The 16,486-nt window shown below is 34.0% G+C and overlaps 1 protein-coding gene across 1 annotated transcript in view; it reads left to right on the top strand.

Annotated features, from left to right (window-relative positions):
• The window catches only part of TBC1D32 (TBC1 domain family member 32), a 90,971-nt gene that overhangs the window by 24,348 nt on the left and 50,137 nt on the right, over positions 1 to 16,486 (top strand). The window contains exons 17-22 of the mRNA XM_050893532.1: positions 1,838 to 1,920; positions 3,602 to 3,740; positions 4,447 to 4,534; positions 6,076 to 6,194; positions 6,826 to 6,942; positions 10,449 to 10,537. Of these exons, the coding sequence (XP_050749489.1) occupies positions 1,838 to 1,920; positions 3,602 to 3,740; positions 4,447 to 4,534; positions 6,076 to 6,194; positions 6,826 to 6,942; positions 10,449 to 10,537 (635 nt within the window). The remainder of the gene's footprint in view (positions 1 to 1,837; positions 1,921 to 3,601; positions 3,741 to 4,446; positions 4,535 to 6,075; positions 6,195 to 6,825; positions 6,943 to 10,448; positions 10,538 to 16,486) is intronic.

Here is a 16,486-nt window from a genome sequence, read left to right on the forward strand (position 1 = left end):
AAGAGAATGGAACAGCTGTTCTTCCTGTCAAATGCTGTATGCTTTTATTATGATTAGAAGTTTTTAAAATACAGTCACAAGGTAAACTGAGGCAGAAAATATCAGAAAGATAGAACATGAATAGAAGAGAGACTTAAATAACCAGCTTGTGGGTATTTCTCACTGCTTTTGTATATGCATATTATCATGAAAGCATACACTTTGATTGAAAATAAAATGTATTGTTACTTACAATCATAATTATATCACAGTAAACTCTGTTTCTCATCAAAGAATGTTCCTTTTTGAAACTTAAGTTCTTCCTTGCATTGAGAACTTTAAGATTTTATTGAATTAAGGAGTTTAGTTCACTTGAATCATGCTGTAATTTACATAACTCAACAATCTGTCTTTTTGTGCTTTCCTATTGTGTAACTAGTCAGTCTTACTTGAACTAACCTGTTAGTCTGCCTGTGATAAACATTAAATAGAGTGTTACATGCTTTTGATGGGCATTTCCAGTTATTTGCTCTGAAGCACCACAGCATTTACACATGCACAAAAGATCTTTTTGCATGTTAAAATCCTTTATTATGGTATAGAACATCATTTAGACAAATTGTTTTGACACATACAAGATAAGTAGGCTGAATGTGTCGAATTTTAAAAAATCATGAAACATTTAACTGACAAAATGCCATTTCTTCACATCACTTTGGAGGTCAAATTGAGACTGAAGTGGAATCTATGTATTCAGGACTTCAGGAATTGTCAAGTTAGTACAGGAAAGTCACATTTTCAACTCTGCCATCTTGATTACTTTTTACATTATTTTCTGTCATTGTTCAATTTTAAAACATCTGCAGTTTATAAAATACTCTGCCGTTTATAGTGTAGCAAAAATGGTGGACTTTGGTGGACTCTATCTGAGCAGTAGTGACAATTTTTTAATGGATAGACTGGTAATTTGTTTCCTCCTCTTTTACACGTTTCCTGGAGTTTTAAAACTGATGGATAAACAATGTTTTTTATTGGCAGATTCTGCTGGAATTCTGGGACAGAATTTGTACAGATGATAATAAAAGGGGAGCTTAACAGATCTAGAACAACTGACTAGTTTAATAGAGGAATCTTATGTGGATTTATTAGATCACATTTATAAGAGAGTAAATTAATGATTACTGACTTTCATTTGAATGGTGCAATTTGCTTTTTATCCCTAGAAACATAAAACAACTTAAATAACTAATTTTAAATATACAGTGTTTTTCACACCAATTATTTTAAAATATCATTTAAATTAGAAACTCCATCAGATATAAAAATATGTATATATCTCTATGTCTGTAGCTCTAATTATATCCATACCAATATAGATAAATTTATATAATTTATAAATAAATAAAATAAAAATTAGCAGAACTACTTAATAAATTTGGTATTGAGTTGTTGACTCCAGAGGCTATTATTTCCATTACCTGTGACAGATGTGGAGAAAAGAGTTGTTTTCTGATTTTTTTTTTTTTTTTTTTTTTTCTTTTAAATGCTGATTTTTGCTTTGGGAATCTCCAGTTAAAAAGTCAAAAGAAAGAGTGTTTTATTTTAAGAAATCTAATAAAAATTTAAAAAATATACTAGCTTTAAAATGGTTTATACCCAAGGAAGAAATAAGAAATAAGCTTTTCTGGAATAAAAAATGTAGTGGAATAGTGTATTCTGTGCCAAAGACTAGACTACAACCTGATCACTGTTGGTTTTTTTTTTTTTCAATATATAGCAAGAGAATGAGCAAGATCTGGAGTTTAAAAATGGTGTAAATAAACAGTAAGGAGGTATTTATTTATTTTTTATTTCACAGACGAGTTTGCTTTCAGAAAGAGTACCCACTCCTGTAACTGGTGCGGACTTGACTTCATCCATAAGTCTAGCGTCAAAAAACCTGTAAGTTGATGCTTAATTTATGCACATGCACAAGTATGAACAGACACTGCTACTTTATCCACAATTGAGGCATCTTATAACCCTGTGTCTGTTTGCCAAAAACATAGGGGTAGGTAGAGGGAGTGAAATCATCCTAGCATAGGTCTTAGTAGAGTTACAAAATTGTTCTTGACCCTTCAGGACTTTCTTGGCTTACAGAGTTGTGTCTAATCTATGTAAAATTGACTTATAGTTGATTCTCTCTGACTACAGAAATTGGTTTGAGGAAAACATGAATTAGAAAGCATAAAACAAAATAGCTGTCAGAATTTATCTTATGGCTTTGAAGTGGTGTTAATTTAAAATGCTGTTCTGCTGGATGGTATCTACACCTTCAAAATATTATGTAGCAAGATTGGCAGCATTCTGGCTGAAAGCCTGATACCTATTAAGTGAAAAGCATCCTTCCTTTTATACTAAGACTTAATGTCCCTTTATAGAAGTTTGTATACATTAAGATGAGAAATACACAAATATTTGTGAGCCTGAAAATTCAGGGTGATGTTGGTGTTAGTGCAGAACCTAGTTAATTAAGTAGATTCTTGTTTATACTTTGCAAATTATACATGAAATCTATGGTAAAGGTAGCTCAACAGTTATTACTCTAGTCTGTGGTGGTGGCATGTGAACTGGTTATAGCAATTCAAATCTAGTGGTAAAAAGAAGTCTAGGGATGCAGAGCTCTGACTGAGGAGGCTGTTACTAATCACTACCATTGACATAAGCTACAGTTTCCTGGCATCTAGATTTTTCATTTAACTATGGAACAAGACATGCTGATATATTTCTGGGTGAAATTTTTGCTTCTGAACATGACATGGCAGGGATTCTGCAGAAGTGATTAAAGTTTGGGGTAATGGTTGACTGCTACGAGAAAAGATGCATGCTGCTTGCTGGTGATAGGAGTCAAAAATGAGAAGTGAGAACTAGAGATGAGAATCCAGTAAGCAAATGGTTTTAGAGAAGCAGAATCAGAAGAGTCTAGTGATACCTGCAGGTATGGTACCTAGTCAAAGGTGATGTAATTGCTTCGCTTTTCTTTTTAGGGCGTAGAATATTTTGTAGGGCAGAGGGTATCATCATACTTACTCTTGCGATTGCTGTTCTTCCTGCCATGTCTGTAGAAAATATTTTCCATTTACTGCTGTTAGTACGTGAAGCTATTGTGTATATATAGCACCTTATTTTCATAATTCTGTACTAATTTCTAGCAGGAGCATTTATCTCCTCAAATGTGAATTTTTATTAGTTCCTCATAGTGTTTTTACATTGGTGAGAAATTCTGTGCCTGCTTTGCCAATTTGTAACTGCCACATTAATACCTTAAGACTTGTCTGGAGTCAGATAGTAAGTCATAAGTACATTTAAGGATGGCATAGGTCTTCTGGGTTCCCCATTACATCATCTTTCTCTTCTGTGTTCCTACCTAACCTTAGTTTTGCCAGGATGAGTTTGAATGTTTGTACAAAATACAGTCTAATACATATTACAACTTTCACAAATGCTTTTTTTAAACTAACATAGAGTAAACATAGAGTCCAGTGAATGAAATGTTGTTTTTCATAGTTAGAAGCTGTAGTTTTTCTTTTTTCCCATGCTTTTTTACATATCTTTTTTAATTATTATTTTGCTACTCTTGCAGTTTGTTATGGGAAGAGACTTTGTTAGATGCCTTGCTAAATTTTTCTGCCACACCCAAAGGACTATTTCTGCTTCATAGTACAGGTGCCATGAATGACTGTGTGAACTTTATGTTCAGCAGTTTATCAAAAAAACTCCAGGTAAGCATTACAGAGTCTGTACAGTTTTTCTTTAATGATTATAATAAAATAAAGAAGAAAGAAAATAATAAGAAAATAAATCCAGAAACCCTTTTGTCACTTAATTTTTTGCAAAAATGAATTTAAAATGTAGCTTATCATCTTTGATATTGGTGCCACACTGATTTAAGTTTGTTGGATGTTACTCATCTTCAGACTGTCAGGCATATATTTAGTTTTTCTGACTTTTTACTTTAAAGTTTGAAATGCTAGGAAAAATATTTTTTCATTTTTTCTTCTAAGTGCAAATTTTTCTAGACCACGTTGGTAGGTGGTGTTGAAAACTAGATATGCTAGACAATACTTGAAATGTAACCAAAAGTCGGATAATAGCATTTTAGGAGAAAAAACATGTTACAGACATCCTACTGAATGTGTGCAAAAAACATGATAATACTAACGTTTTTATTCTTTGCTGATGTTGTATGTCTCAACCATAGTATTTTGCATTTAAATTTTGATAAGATACTTGATAAAGATGTTTGGTTTGGAATCTGACCCTGGTAAGTCTGTAGAGGATAATATCTATGAACTGTTCAAGTCTAACCATACAGTGGATTAAATTCTGTAAACAAGTGTAGGAAAGATCAATATTGATAAGAGATCATTTGAGAGTTTCATGCCCTCTGAATAACTAACACTGTGCTTTTATATTTGTTACTAACAGACAAATGAATATGAAGCATTTGGTAATAGAGTGATTGTTACACAAATGGCAACAACACCAACAGGCGCAGTAGCTCTACAGAGTTCAGGTAAATTGAAGAATGATATGAATAGTTACATGCTGTAGTCTTGCATATTAGAAAAAGACAGTGAGAAAGATGTTAAAGATCAACTGAGCGGAATAATTACACAGTATTAGCAAAGACTGCTTAAATGTCTATTGATTTCTTCTTGATGGAAATTTATTCTTTCTAACTTTTAAGTCATTCACTTATCTTGATGCAGGGTTTGGTTTTGGGTTTTTTTTTTTTTTCTTAAATTACGCAAAATCTTTACTTCATTAGTTTGGATTTCCAGAAATTTCCTGTATGTGCATGAAGACATTATATCTGTTAAAAAATAAGTTGCTAACAATTTGCAAGTGCCTCTTATTGATCTACAGATCAGAATTAGTAACTGTTGATTTCTGTAATTTGTATGTACTTTTCCATGGTTACTGACTGCTCAAAGAGTGAGAAACTGCAAAGGTCTGAATGTCATTGGCGCTCTTATACAATAGTGAATTGGAATCGAGATTGTCTGAATTGACAGTTCTTCTCGTCTGTCAACCCATACCACAAAGTCCCTTCAGATTCGTTCTCAGATAACTCAACTGTTGCCATACTACTAGGCAGTCTAGGTAGTCATGATGTTAAAACTAGAATCTTATCAATAAAGTAAAGCTACTGTCTTAAGTTGCTAAAGAAGTCCATGAGGTACAAAAGTTGCAAGTATTCTCTCGGAGTATCTAGAAGTGGCTGGTGTGTAATTAAAGTGACTTAACTGAAAGACTGTCAGAAAGGCAGGCAAATTCTGTCAGTCAAGGAAACTGATTGTTAGTTGCTTATTATTTATGCCTCTGGGATCTTTCAGAAAGCAGGGAGCGGTTCTACTTGAGGAGTAACCCATCTGTCCTGTTTAAGGTTCTCAGCCAAGGTGCTTCTATGGCCCTTGGCGTCAAAGACAAATGGTAGACCAAAAATAATCAGCATTGATTTTCAGCCCTGAGAGGAGGTTATGTAATGTATATAAAGTTTGTATTAAGCCTATAACTTACATTTGGAGATTTCAGAGTTAGATGGCTATCCTTCTTTTTCTATTTTAATATTTAACATTTTAAATTCAGCTAGTAGTGCTTCTCTTCAAAAGATTTTTTCAGTTCTTAACTTTTCGTTGTGGTGTGTTTTCATTTATTAATGAGTTATAGTAAAGCTGTATTTTTTTAAAACCACAAAGCCAATACTAGCTAAGCCTTGATCTGTAGCAGTTAACTTGTTAAAGAAGGTCAGCAGCTCATTTACATGGAAGATATATAAATATCATCCTACTCTAGTATAATAAACTTTGCAAACTGTTGCTGTAGATTTTAGATTGAATATAAGCAGACCACTGTAGAAAGGTAGTTTGGCTAAAGGATTGAGAATAGCAGGGAGAATAACCCTCAGGAAGTCTGTCTTGTGAAATTTTAGCCCACAATGTAGAGAATTTTGAGAATCTGAGTTAGAATTGTGGTGTAAAATGTTTTTTAAAATGAAAATTGTTTTTCTGGTATTCTTGCCATTCTCATGATTAGAACAAAAATTTGTTTTAGGCTTTATAAAGGCACTTGTAACTGAATTATGGGCTCTTTTGGAGTGTGGAAAAGATGATTTGAGGATAACCCAACCCAAATCTACTCCAGTTGACCCTATTGACCAAAGCTGTCAGAAGGTGAGAAATTACTTAATCTTTTGAATTGGCATGGGGAAAACAGTGCTGTATTTCAGATAGGATGATACATACCTCTCTGTAAATTTTTATTGCAACTATACCTGCTTCTTGGCACGTGGGGCAAAATTAGTAGATTAGACTACACACTAGTCAAATTATGACTGATTGAAAGAATTCTTGAGTTGCATGGCACGTCACAATGCCAAGGATCCATTAAAGTCAATATAAAATAATAAATAACAATCATGACAAAAGTGAAGGTCTTAAAATGCTGACCATCAGTTCATGTTTCTGATTACTGTAGTAAGATCAGGGAGAGTGACGTGTTTTAGAGTATGCTGTGTCTCTAGATTTTAGAATTATGTGATAGTGAAAATATTATAATTTTTAAAATTGCTTGTACAATTTGATAGATAATACATATTTCACAGACACTACTGCCCTTTTAGATTATATAGACATCTGCCATGGTTTGCAGTCTTATTTTGGGCAGCTCTATTTATGTCAAGTTCAGCGTACAAAGAAGGATAAGAACAAACTTAAAGTAAATGGCAAATAATCGTTAATGTTTACTTGGTTATACATAACTGATTAACATTCCCTTTTGTGCCCCCTTTTTTTCTTTCTCTAGTCTTTTCTGTCTCTGATAAACTTGCTCACTTACCCTGCAGTTTTTGAGTTCCTGAGTAAACAAGATATACCAAATAAACCAATGTATTCACTGCGTGAAGTACCTACAGATATTATTGTAAGTATAGTTTTTATTTTGAAAGAAAAATAAATACTTCTGTGAAGACATTTTTCTTGAGAAAATGTTACTGTGATAATAGAATAAGTTTTTTCTTCTTACTGAAAGATTTTGAGATTTTCTGTATTTTGTATTATATACAGCATGAGGGCAGTATATGCACATATCACTTCATGTTAACCTAAGTTTTCATTTTGAAATCCTAAAGATAATATAAAATCTGATGCCTAATTTAAAGATCATCTTTCCTGGCTCATGTTAGAATTGTATTTTCCATGGAAAAAAAGTGTCATACATAAACACCTCTGTGTATGCATGCAGTTGCATACTGGAAAATGCTGGAAAATACCTATACTTGTATTTTATGTAATATTGCTCTATCGCACTATCTGTGGATTTAAACAAAAATTAAAAAAAAACAAAACCAAAACCCCTCAGGCTTTCTTAATAGCACAAATGATTCACACACGGAAAAAATCACTAACTGGAAAGTTACTGATTAAGACATATTTCAGTCCTAAGAAAAATAGTATCACCATTTCTGTATTTAGTATTATTTTGTATTAGTTCGTCCAACTGCAATCCATTAGTTTTTTTCTCATCTACAAAGCACAGGCAAATTTAGTCTGTGACCTTGAGTGGCAGTTAAAATCAGATTTTTTTTCTAATGAGCTAGCACTTTGAATTGCTGTTGTGTTAAAGTGTTTGTTTAGCACAAGCTCTGGATTGGTGATAGCTTAAGTTGTTTAGACAGAGTATATCATAATAGTGTATGTTATGTTTGGAAGGGATTTTTGTAGTTCTTTTTTGTAATACTGTTTTGATGATTTCAGGAGGAAATGGGATGATAAATTTCATTTTTCCAATCCACTCAGTGTTGATGTGTCCACCGACGGATAGCTCTGTTCAGTCATCAAGTTTTCTGAGGCACTGGGAGCAGGGGAGATAGATGTATGTTGAAGGTGATACGTATTTGAGAGCTTTCAGATTGGGGTAGATCTTAAGTAATGATTTTTGTGACTTTTGAAAGCCTATGTTGTTTTGGCTTTTGAAGTACTTCAGCTTTTTGATGGAATTCTCTAGGTTTCCAGAAACAGCAATACTGATACAATTGCTCAAAGTTCCCTGAACAGTTACAGATATTTTGGATGGGGTTTGTCTCGCTTAACTACTGCAACAGTGGGTTTTGTAAGCCTAAGCTAGACATTCAAGATTATGTAGTTAACAGAAGGGAAATAGTCAGTTCATCTAATGTTAATTTAACATATAATGGCTAAGCCTAAGTACTCAAAAACTTCTGGGGTTAAGCAGACATACAGATTTGTTATAACCATGTTTTTGGGCAGTGATTGCAGAAAGCTAAAGATAGAAGATTTGACCAGATGTAACTATGGTTAGAAAGCAAAGTAAAAGCAATTTTGGTGCCACTAGAAGATTTGGTTAGAAGACCTAATTGCTTTGTGTGCTTCGTTTTTCTATATTTCTGAATCATGTCACATTGCCACAGAATCTGACTTGTAATATTTATGCTGAACTATATTTGATAGTGCACGGAACTTAATCATCTTTGTATGCCCTTTATTTCTTAAATACACAGGATTTAAACATTTTTTACTCCTTTGTATTTTTGGCTAACAAGTTGCATCATTGACTGAACAGATTATCACTTGGGCTTTTACTACTTTTAACTGTTGACTACTCAGGTTTTTATTTTGTGCCTTTCTTTATACATGCCAGATTTTTTTTTTTCTCTGTTTGCCATATAAAAGTATTTTAGAAAATGGAGCAGATGAATCAGGGTCCTTCTGCCTGCCTCCACTCTTCCTTTTGAGAGGTTCTACAGTACACATATACAAGGGAATCTAGCCTGGAAGGTACCCTCCAGATCTGTACCTTTGAAAGACATGTTAAAGCAAGTGAAATTCCTTCCCCCCCCCGCCCCTTTTTTTTTTCTTCTTTTTTTTCCTTCCCCCCCCCAGGGATTATGGAGGATCTTATATTTAGATGGTATATCGTAGGTATTATCGTATTCAAAGTAGATGACATCCTACGTGTAATATTTAAGCTATGCTCTGTAGTTGAGCAGTGCAGATCTATCTGCACATTTTTCTGATGAGACCTTGTGTTGGACTTTGTTCTTTATCTTCCTTCCTAATATCCCAAATCAGAGCTTGGTCTGCTTTCTCAGTAGTCCTCTCTCTGTGCCTGCTCTTTCTACTCTTTTGCAGGCTCCAAGCTTTGATGTGTAGATGTGAGAAGGCTGTTGCCAGAGAAATATCCTGTGGCATTTAACTCTTCATACATGCAAACATCTAAAAAGCCTTAAACCCCAAACAAATCAATTGCTTGCATTACTGATTTTATGAACAGCCTTGAGGTCCAAGTTGAATTGTTTTATTGTCAATTTTATTGTGAACACACTGTGTGGAAAAAGTGCATTCTTCACAGCTGTCTCCCCTACTGCCCTAAAAAAAAAAATCTAATAGGGAAAATATGGTTTCACTGTATATTAAATAAGAATGCATTCTAAGAGGACAGTTTACTTTGACAAGTTCTAGACTTTTTTTTCTGCTACTGGGAGTTTTACCTGTGGTGGTTATTTTTCTCTCTGTTGAAAACCAGAGCTTTGGTTGATTTCATCAAAGTGTGGATCCTAACTTTTCTCTCATATCATGTTGAAATGACACATTGATCTAACCAGTTGAATAATAACTCCCTCTGCTGTGTCTGAAGCTGTACTTCCTAAATGTGGAGAAAATAAAAGTTTGGATTTAATCCAGATTAAATAAAGCTCATAAGGACTTTGTAGTTTGTTTCTTCTGACCATAGCACAGCAATCTGTCACGATAACATCAGTGAATGTTTTTATGCATTTCTTAGTCTTTTAATGAAATTATTTCTTCAGAAGCAGTTTGGATATGCAGTGAACCAGAGGGGAAGATAATTAAGTTGGATTTGTGGAAGAAGTGGGAAGCAGCCACAGGTCATTGTCTATTACTTGAGATGCTGTAGGATGAAAGATATAAGCCTCAACATCCAAGCCAAGCCTTGCTACACGGAGAATAAATGGCCATGTTCTGAAGCATGTAGTTCTAACCAGTGTTAGAAAGGGTATTACACTGAAGGATTTGCTGTTCTGTTCATTAAAATAGATGTGTGCACATTTCAAACATACAAAAAACAGTTTAACTTTTTTGTTGTGGTTTAATACTAAATAAGAAGTAGGATACTTGATATGCTAGGATCTTTTTGTAAGTTTAGTGATTTATTTTTTTTAACTGAGGGTTTGGGTTTTTGGTTTGTTTTTTTTTTTTTTCCCCGTTACCTTCTGTATGGTTTCTTTTTGCCGTTGAATTTATGGTGGAAAGCACCTCTTCTTACGGAAATAATTTCAATGTGTGTTTTAATAATAGCTTTCATTTCATAGTAAACATCCCTGTGAAACTATTATGTGCATAAAATATAAAATCATACATGAGTTTTTCACATTTGTCTTCCTTTGGCAGGATATCATCGACAGGCTTATAATTTTGAATTCAGAAGCTAAAATTCATTCCTTATTCAGTTATGAACAATCACATATCTTTGGTCTGAGGTAAGATGCTTGGTTTTTTATTCTCTGGTCACATTAACTAAATAGGATATAACATGCTTGGATGTGTTGCTTCTGATAAGATAACATTGTTTGGTTTTTGTTATGCATGAAGGTGAAATTCCCCCTTTTTTTCAACATAAGAAGATTAAATGAAAAATGGCCTACAAAATGAGAATAGCAATGAATCTAATCTTATTACCTGTAAATGGATATATTGTAATATGATAAGCAGTAATAGAAATTGCATGTTGTTATTTTGCCTAGTTGATTGAAAAGAACATGTAGTACATCCATTGTAGTGCATAAAACAAAAATCATACCAAAATACTAAAATAAACAAATTAGTTTTTACCATGTTTATATCAGAGTTTGGTTTATCTAGTCTCCCTGTAGTTAAAATTATTTTTTAAAGCATTGATTTAATTATCACCAATTTCACCAAAACTTATTTTGAGGAGAGTACCATTTGATCCCAAATATTTCTAGAACCTGAAGGAACACTTAAAATATGCTCACACTGTCATGCTCATGTTTTGTAATATTAAGTGCTTTATAATATTTTAACATAGAAATTAGTTTCTCTATTTTTTCTGTTTTCCAAAGTTGAATATATAAATCCTTGAATTCACATTTTTGTTATTAATGTATTTTGTGCAACTGAAATAAAAGATCTGCTGGATTGTACTTTGTAGTGTGGAAAACTTTGACCTTGCTTGGGCAAGATATAGACCAATTGATTAAGGAGTGCAACATTAGCTTCCTGCAGCTATATTTGTACTTTGATATCACAATGAAATTATTTCATACTATGTATGAATAACCATAAGATACAGTATAAGTTGCTGATAAGGATAAGCATGGAGGAGATGAACAGTGGCAGAATTTGGAGTTGGGAGATATATGATTTTGTTGTATAAATCAGAAGTTATAAATGCTCCTTTGGAGGAAATCACTAGTTGGATAGGAATCAGAAGTCCTAAGATGAAATTTGAAAAATATGATATTATTCTTCATTTAGGATTATATTAACTCCATAAAAAGCTTGACAGAACTCCCATTTATTTAATTAGGGATAAGGGAAAGTGAGATGTTTCACAGTTTAAAATAATAGTTTGCTTTTAGATTGTGTTCTACCTTTATAAGGTAAAAGAACAGATTTCTCCTACAATGATATTAGGAACTCTTGTAAGGTATAGGCAAAAATGAATTATTCAATCTGATTGCATAAGCAGTTGACTCCCATGCTGTAAGACAGAGACTGGTACACAAATACATGGATCACATGTTAAAGTTTTGTTGAAAGCTTACAATATATTTACAAGGTATATACCCTGTGAAGCAGCAGAACTACCCATAAGCACACATATAAGCAATGTAACAAGCTCATCTGTAATCATGTAAAAGAAGCTATGTTGTTACACAGATAAGATGAACTTCAGAGTTCACTATGGTAATGACATTTTCTGCTGCGCACTGACAAAGTCAAAACCCAAGTGAAAATCCAGTCAAACTGCCAGACTTCAAGAAAAGATTAAGTAGTATTTTTAGTGTGGAAACCTACTCATAAAAGTGGTAGATATCATAATAATTAAGTAGTAATCAGATAAAGGAAAGATTTTTAAAACATTCAAGTATCATTTTCAATAGAGGCTTCGTGTTCTGCAGGGACTTTTGGAATCTCAGTGATACGTAGGACCTCATATTTAACTTCATCTTTAACAGATTCAGGTTTGTTTTTTTTTAATTGTTCAAAAGCCCTGTTCACTTCCCCCCTGCCTTTCTTTGCCTTTCCTGTAAAAGAAAGGAAGATACGATTCTAGGGATTTTAATATGGGCCTGTGTATACCACAGATAATGTAAAAGTGTGTTTTCTTATTGATTAATGGCTTTTCATGAGCATGTGGGGCTTGCTGTACAAATGTTTTTTGTGAATAATAGAGAATTGGCACATATAAGCCTTTTATTATGACTAATTCAACTGCCTGCACAAAGAGAATTTTTATTCTTGCTTAGTTATTCAAAGTTCCCTGTTAATACCAGGATTCTGGATGATTCTGGAATTTGTCATGCTTACTGTATTGTTTACAGTATTAAGACCTGCAAGAAACCCTAGGCTATATTATTTGAGTATGAGAGGTACACAGTTAATTTTAAATACCTTTTGAAACCAAGTTCCATGAGCTTTTCTGTGAGCGCTGCTGACTGCAGACATTTGTGTTCTGTAAAGTGAACCTTGCCTTGGGTAGTTGGTTTGCTCCTTGACCAAATTCCATCAAGAATACCAAATTCAGCAGCAGTTAGATCAAATAATATCAGATAATTAACAGATCTGAAAATTTAGAAAGTTAATTAGAAAGAGCAAAAGATCTGCATTTCACTTTGCTGCTATGTAGAAATAAAATATTTAAATGTTTATAATAACTGCCACATTGAAAGACTGAACAGTTTTGTGACCAAATGATTTTGGTGAAACTTTTGTCTAGAAACATTTCTTTCTGCTAGACTTAATACCAGTAGTACAGCCAGACCCACATTCTTTTAATTGTTCACAGATCTACACAGCCATATACTTTGTTATTTGTACATGTGGCTCACCCAGAGCTGAGTGCTGAACTTCAGATATGTTTAACTTATAGGTTATACTCTGAGGTCCTGTAACCTGCTTTTATTGTTCAAAAGAGTTACAAATTTGCTTACTTGAATGTTAAGCGACTTCTGCAATTTAGAGCTACATTTTTCTTCATGTGTATACTGTGCTTCAGTGACTTAAAATTATTTTGGCTACTAGCTGTGTAACTACACACAAAACTTAAAATAAATATGTATTTCCACAGTCTGTTTAATCCAAAATGCACACACGTATTTATGTTTTTAATGTTAATATTGCATTGATTGTTTACATTTTGAATAAGTATGAATTCTGAATTATTATTTTGAAGGACAGTCCTGCAGAGGCTCTGCTGTCAACTTCCCTTTCCAAGCTTGCCCACTCTGAAAAGTGGTGTGCATGCACTAGAAATCAAAGGGAAAACATAGGGAAGCTAGATAAGGTTTTGCATAGCCAATATCTCTCAGTCTATAAAGAATGCTCCCTAGAGTGCATTCATACCAGCTAGGTCCTGTGTGATCAAGGTAAAATAGTCAGTTCCACAGCAAGCTATAGCCTAGTGCAAATCTTTTTTTTTTTTTTTTTTTTTTTTTTTTTTAATTCTTAACTTGGAAGTATCTGGGCCTAGGATTCTTCTTCAGTAGTTTCACAGACGCTGATCTGGGTATTCCTTTAATTGCAGCTATTGCGTGCTTCTAGGATGAGATTTATTCACTTGAAGGTCCTTTTAAACTCATTTTTAAAAAAATTATTGTTATTAATAATTGTTAAAGGGAAACTTTAGGCAAGAAGTTGGAGATAAGATTAGAAAAGTGAAATTATACAGACAGTTCCTAATTTGTGTATAGAAAGTTCAACTTTCAACTTCAAAGCAGATTTGTACTTATTTAGAATGGGGAAGTCTCTCAATGAGCCAATATTGGTTGATAAAAGAACACTGAAGGCTGTTTCAGCCGCTCTTTTGTGCAGGCTGAAAATCTAGATGCACAAAAACTAATGCAAAAATTCTCAACAGTCTTTCTGTTTTAGAAGATTCTGAACTTAAATTGCTATCAGAGCACAAATCCTAGAGAAAGGAATTCACAGCAGTAATTAAAGTAATAAATTTTTAACATACTAAACACAGAGAATTTTCTTAATTTAGTGATCAGCTTTATTTCTCTGATACAAGTGTACCCATTGATCTGATCTTGTAAGATACTGGATGCGAGAGAACAATTTTCATAAAGGTGTGACACTAGAGATCTTAACCACCTCCCTTTCAAGACCAAGCTCTTTGAATCTCTGTAACTTTTATTAACAAAGGAATTAAGTAAACAGCAGTAACATACTTTTTCTTTCAGACTAGATGAATTATGTGGTATCAAGGCAACTTATCCAGTATTTCAGTACAGTGAATACATCCATGAGTTGTGAGTTTGTACAGCCTGCCAAGAAAATATATGCATAATATATATTTTCAAAGCCTCTGCCTAAAGCATTATTCAGGCATTTACATATTGCTGTTCTTGCTGTTCAGAAACTGAGTTTTCTGTGAATGTTAGTGACAGTGTGTTTGTTAGCTGGATTAAAGTGTAGCAAAGTACCAAATTTTTACCTCCGATAACCAACCCCATGTCCCTAAAAAGTACCAATACTCAAAAATAAATTCAAAGATACTCCATCAGTGTTGGCTTCCATAAAAAATGGAAGGAGAAACAGTGTTACTGGGAATAGGCATAGACTGGGCAGTGGGAGGGGATCAGAGTTGGTCTACAGGCAGCTTTGCAAAAATTCACCTCATTTAACAGAGTGCTTCTATAACATATACTGTTCCTGGAAAATTTTTTTTCTTTTCTTTTTTTTCCCTTTTTTTTTTTTTTTTTTTGGTGGATATCTGATAATATGGCAGTAACAGGCATCTGAATACTTCAAAGAGGAAAAAAAAAACCCTTTCTTTCTTTGGCTGTCTTATATACATATGCCACTACTGAAATTTTTTTTCTTTTTTTTTTTTTCCACAGTGGCTTATTTTGGCCATAAGTCAATAAAACTCCTAAATATTGTGAGGTCAAAAGATCTTTTGTATGTACATACATACATCCCCCTCTATGTATGTACATACATCCCCCTCTACTCCGCTCTTGTGAGACCCCACCTGGAGTACTGCATTCAGCTCTGGGGCCCCCAACATAAGGACATGGACCTGTTGGAGCGAGTCCAGAGGAGGGCCACAAAAATGATCAGAGGGATGGAACACCTCTCCTATGAAGACAGGCTGAGAGAGTTGGGGTTGTTCAGCCTGGAGAAGAGAAGGCTCGGGGAGACCTTATAGCAGCCTTCCAGTACTTAAAGGGGGCCTACAAGAGAGCTGGAGAGGGACTTTTTACAAGGGCATGTCGTGATAGGACAAGGCGTAATGGCTTTAAACTGAAAGAGGGTAGATTTAGATTAGATGTAAGGAAGAAGTTCTTTACTGTGAGGGTGGTGAGGCACCGGAACAGGTTGCCCAGAGAGGTTAGGGATGCCCCATCACTGGAAGTGTTCAAGACCAGGTTGGATGGAGCTTTGAGCAACCTGGTCTAGTGGAAGGTGTCCGTGCCCATGGCAGGGAGGTTAGAACTAGATGATCTTTAAGGTCCCTTCCAACCCAAACCATTCTATGATTCTATGATTTTTACATTCTGAATCAGAAGAATCTGTTAGCCTCACACTTGTTCACTGAAATGCCTCACGGTAGTGGGCGTCAAGCAACAAGGACAGTACTCTGGTCAAGAGTTTGGCTTTCTGCAGGAAAATGCCTGTAAAACTCAAAGTAAATCCTTCTCCTTCAGATATGCAAATTGGGACTGTTTAATTTTAAAGACACAATGTGCTTGCTTAGCATTAGAGATATCTGAAGATAACCTATTTTATAGAATCGTAATTTGAACTGCAATGAAAAACAGATTTATTTTAGGCCTGTGTAAGGTAAGGCTGAAAAAGGAGTGTTTATCACAATGCTCTGTGTGAATTGTCTAAATGCATTTATGTTTCAATGGAATTATAGAAAATTTTAAATATTAGTCTAAGTCACATGTTCATTAATATCAGCCCCAGGATTGTAGAGCTACAGAGCCTGCTACAGACAGAAAAAGAATATTGGCTTGTTATTTTCAGATTTGTATAACAAATATTTTGAGATTAAGTCACAGTTTTTTGTCATACAAAATATCATGGTGAATTTTTTTTTCTTATGATACTCATTTTCTGCTTGCTGAATGGGTGCAGAAGATGATAAAAATGCTTTGTATCTATTTCTGTTGGCCTACAAAACTAGTAAGAAAGATTTAGGAAAGAGAATTTAAATGGCTTATACTATA

Source organism: Gymnogyps californianus, chromosome 3 (genome assembly GCF_018139145.2).
Source record: "Gymnogyps californianus isolate 813 chromosome 3, ASM1813914v2, whole genome shotgun sequence".
NCBI lineage: Eukaryota > Metazoa > Chordata > Aves > Accipitriformes > Cathartidae > Gymnogyps > Gymnogyps californianus.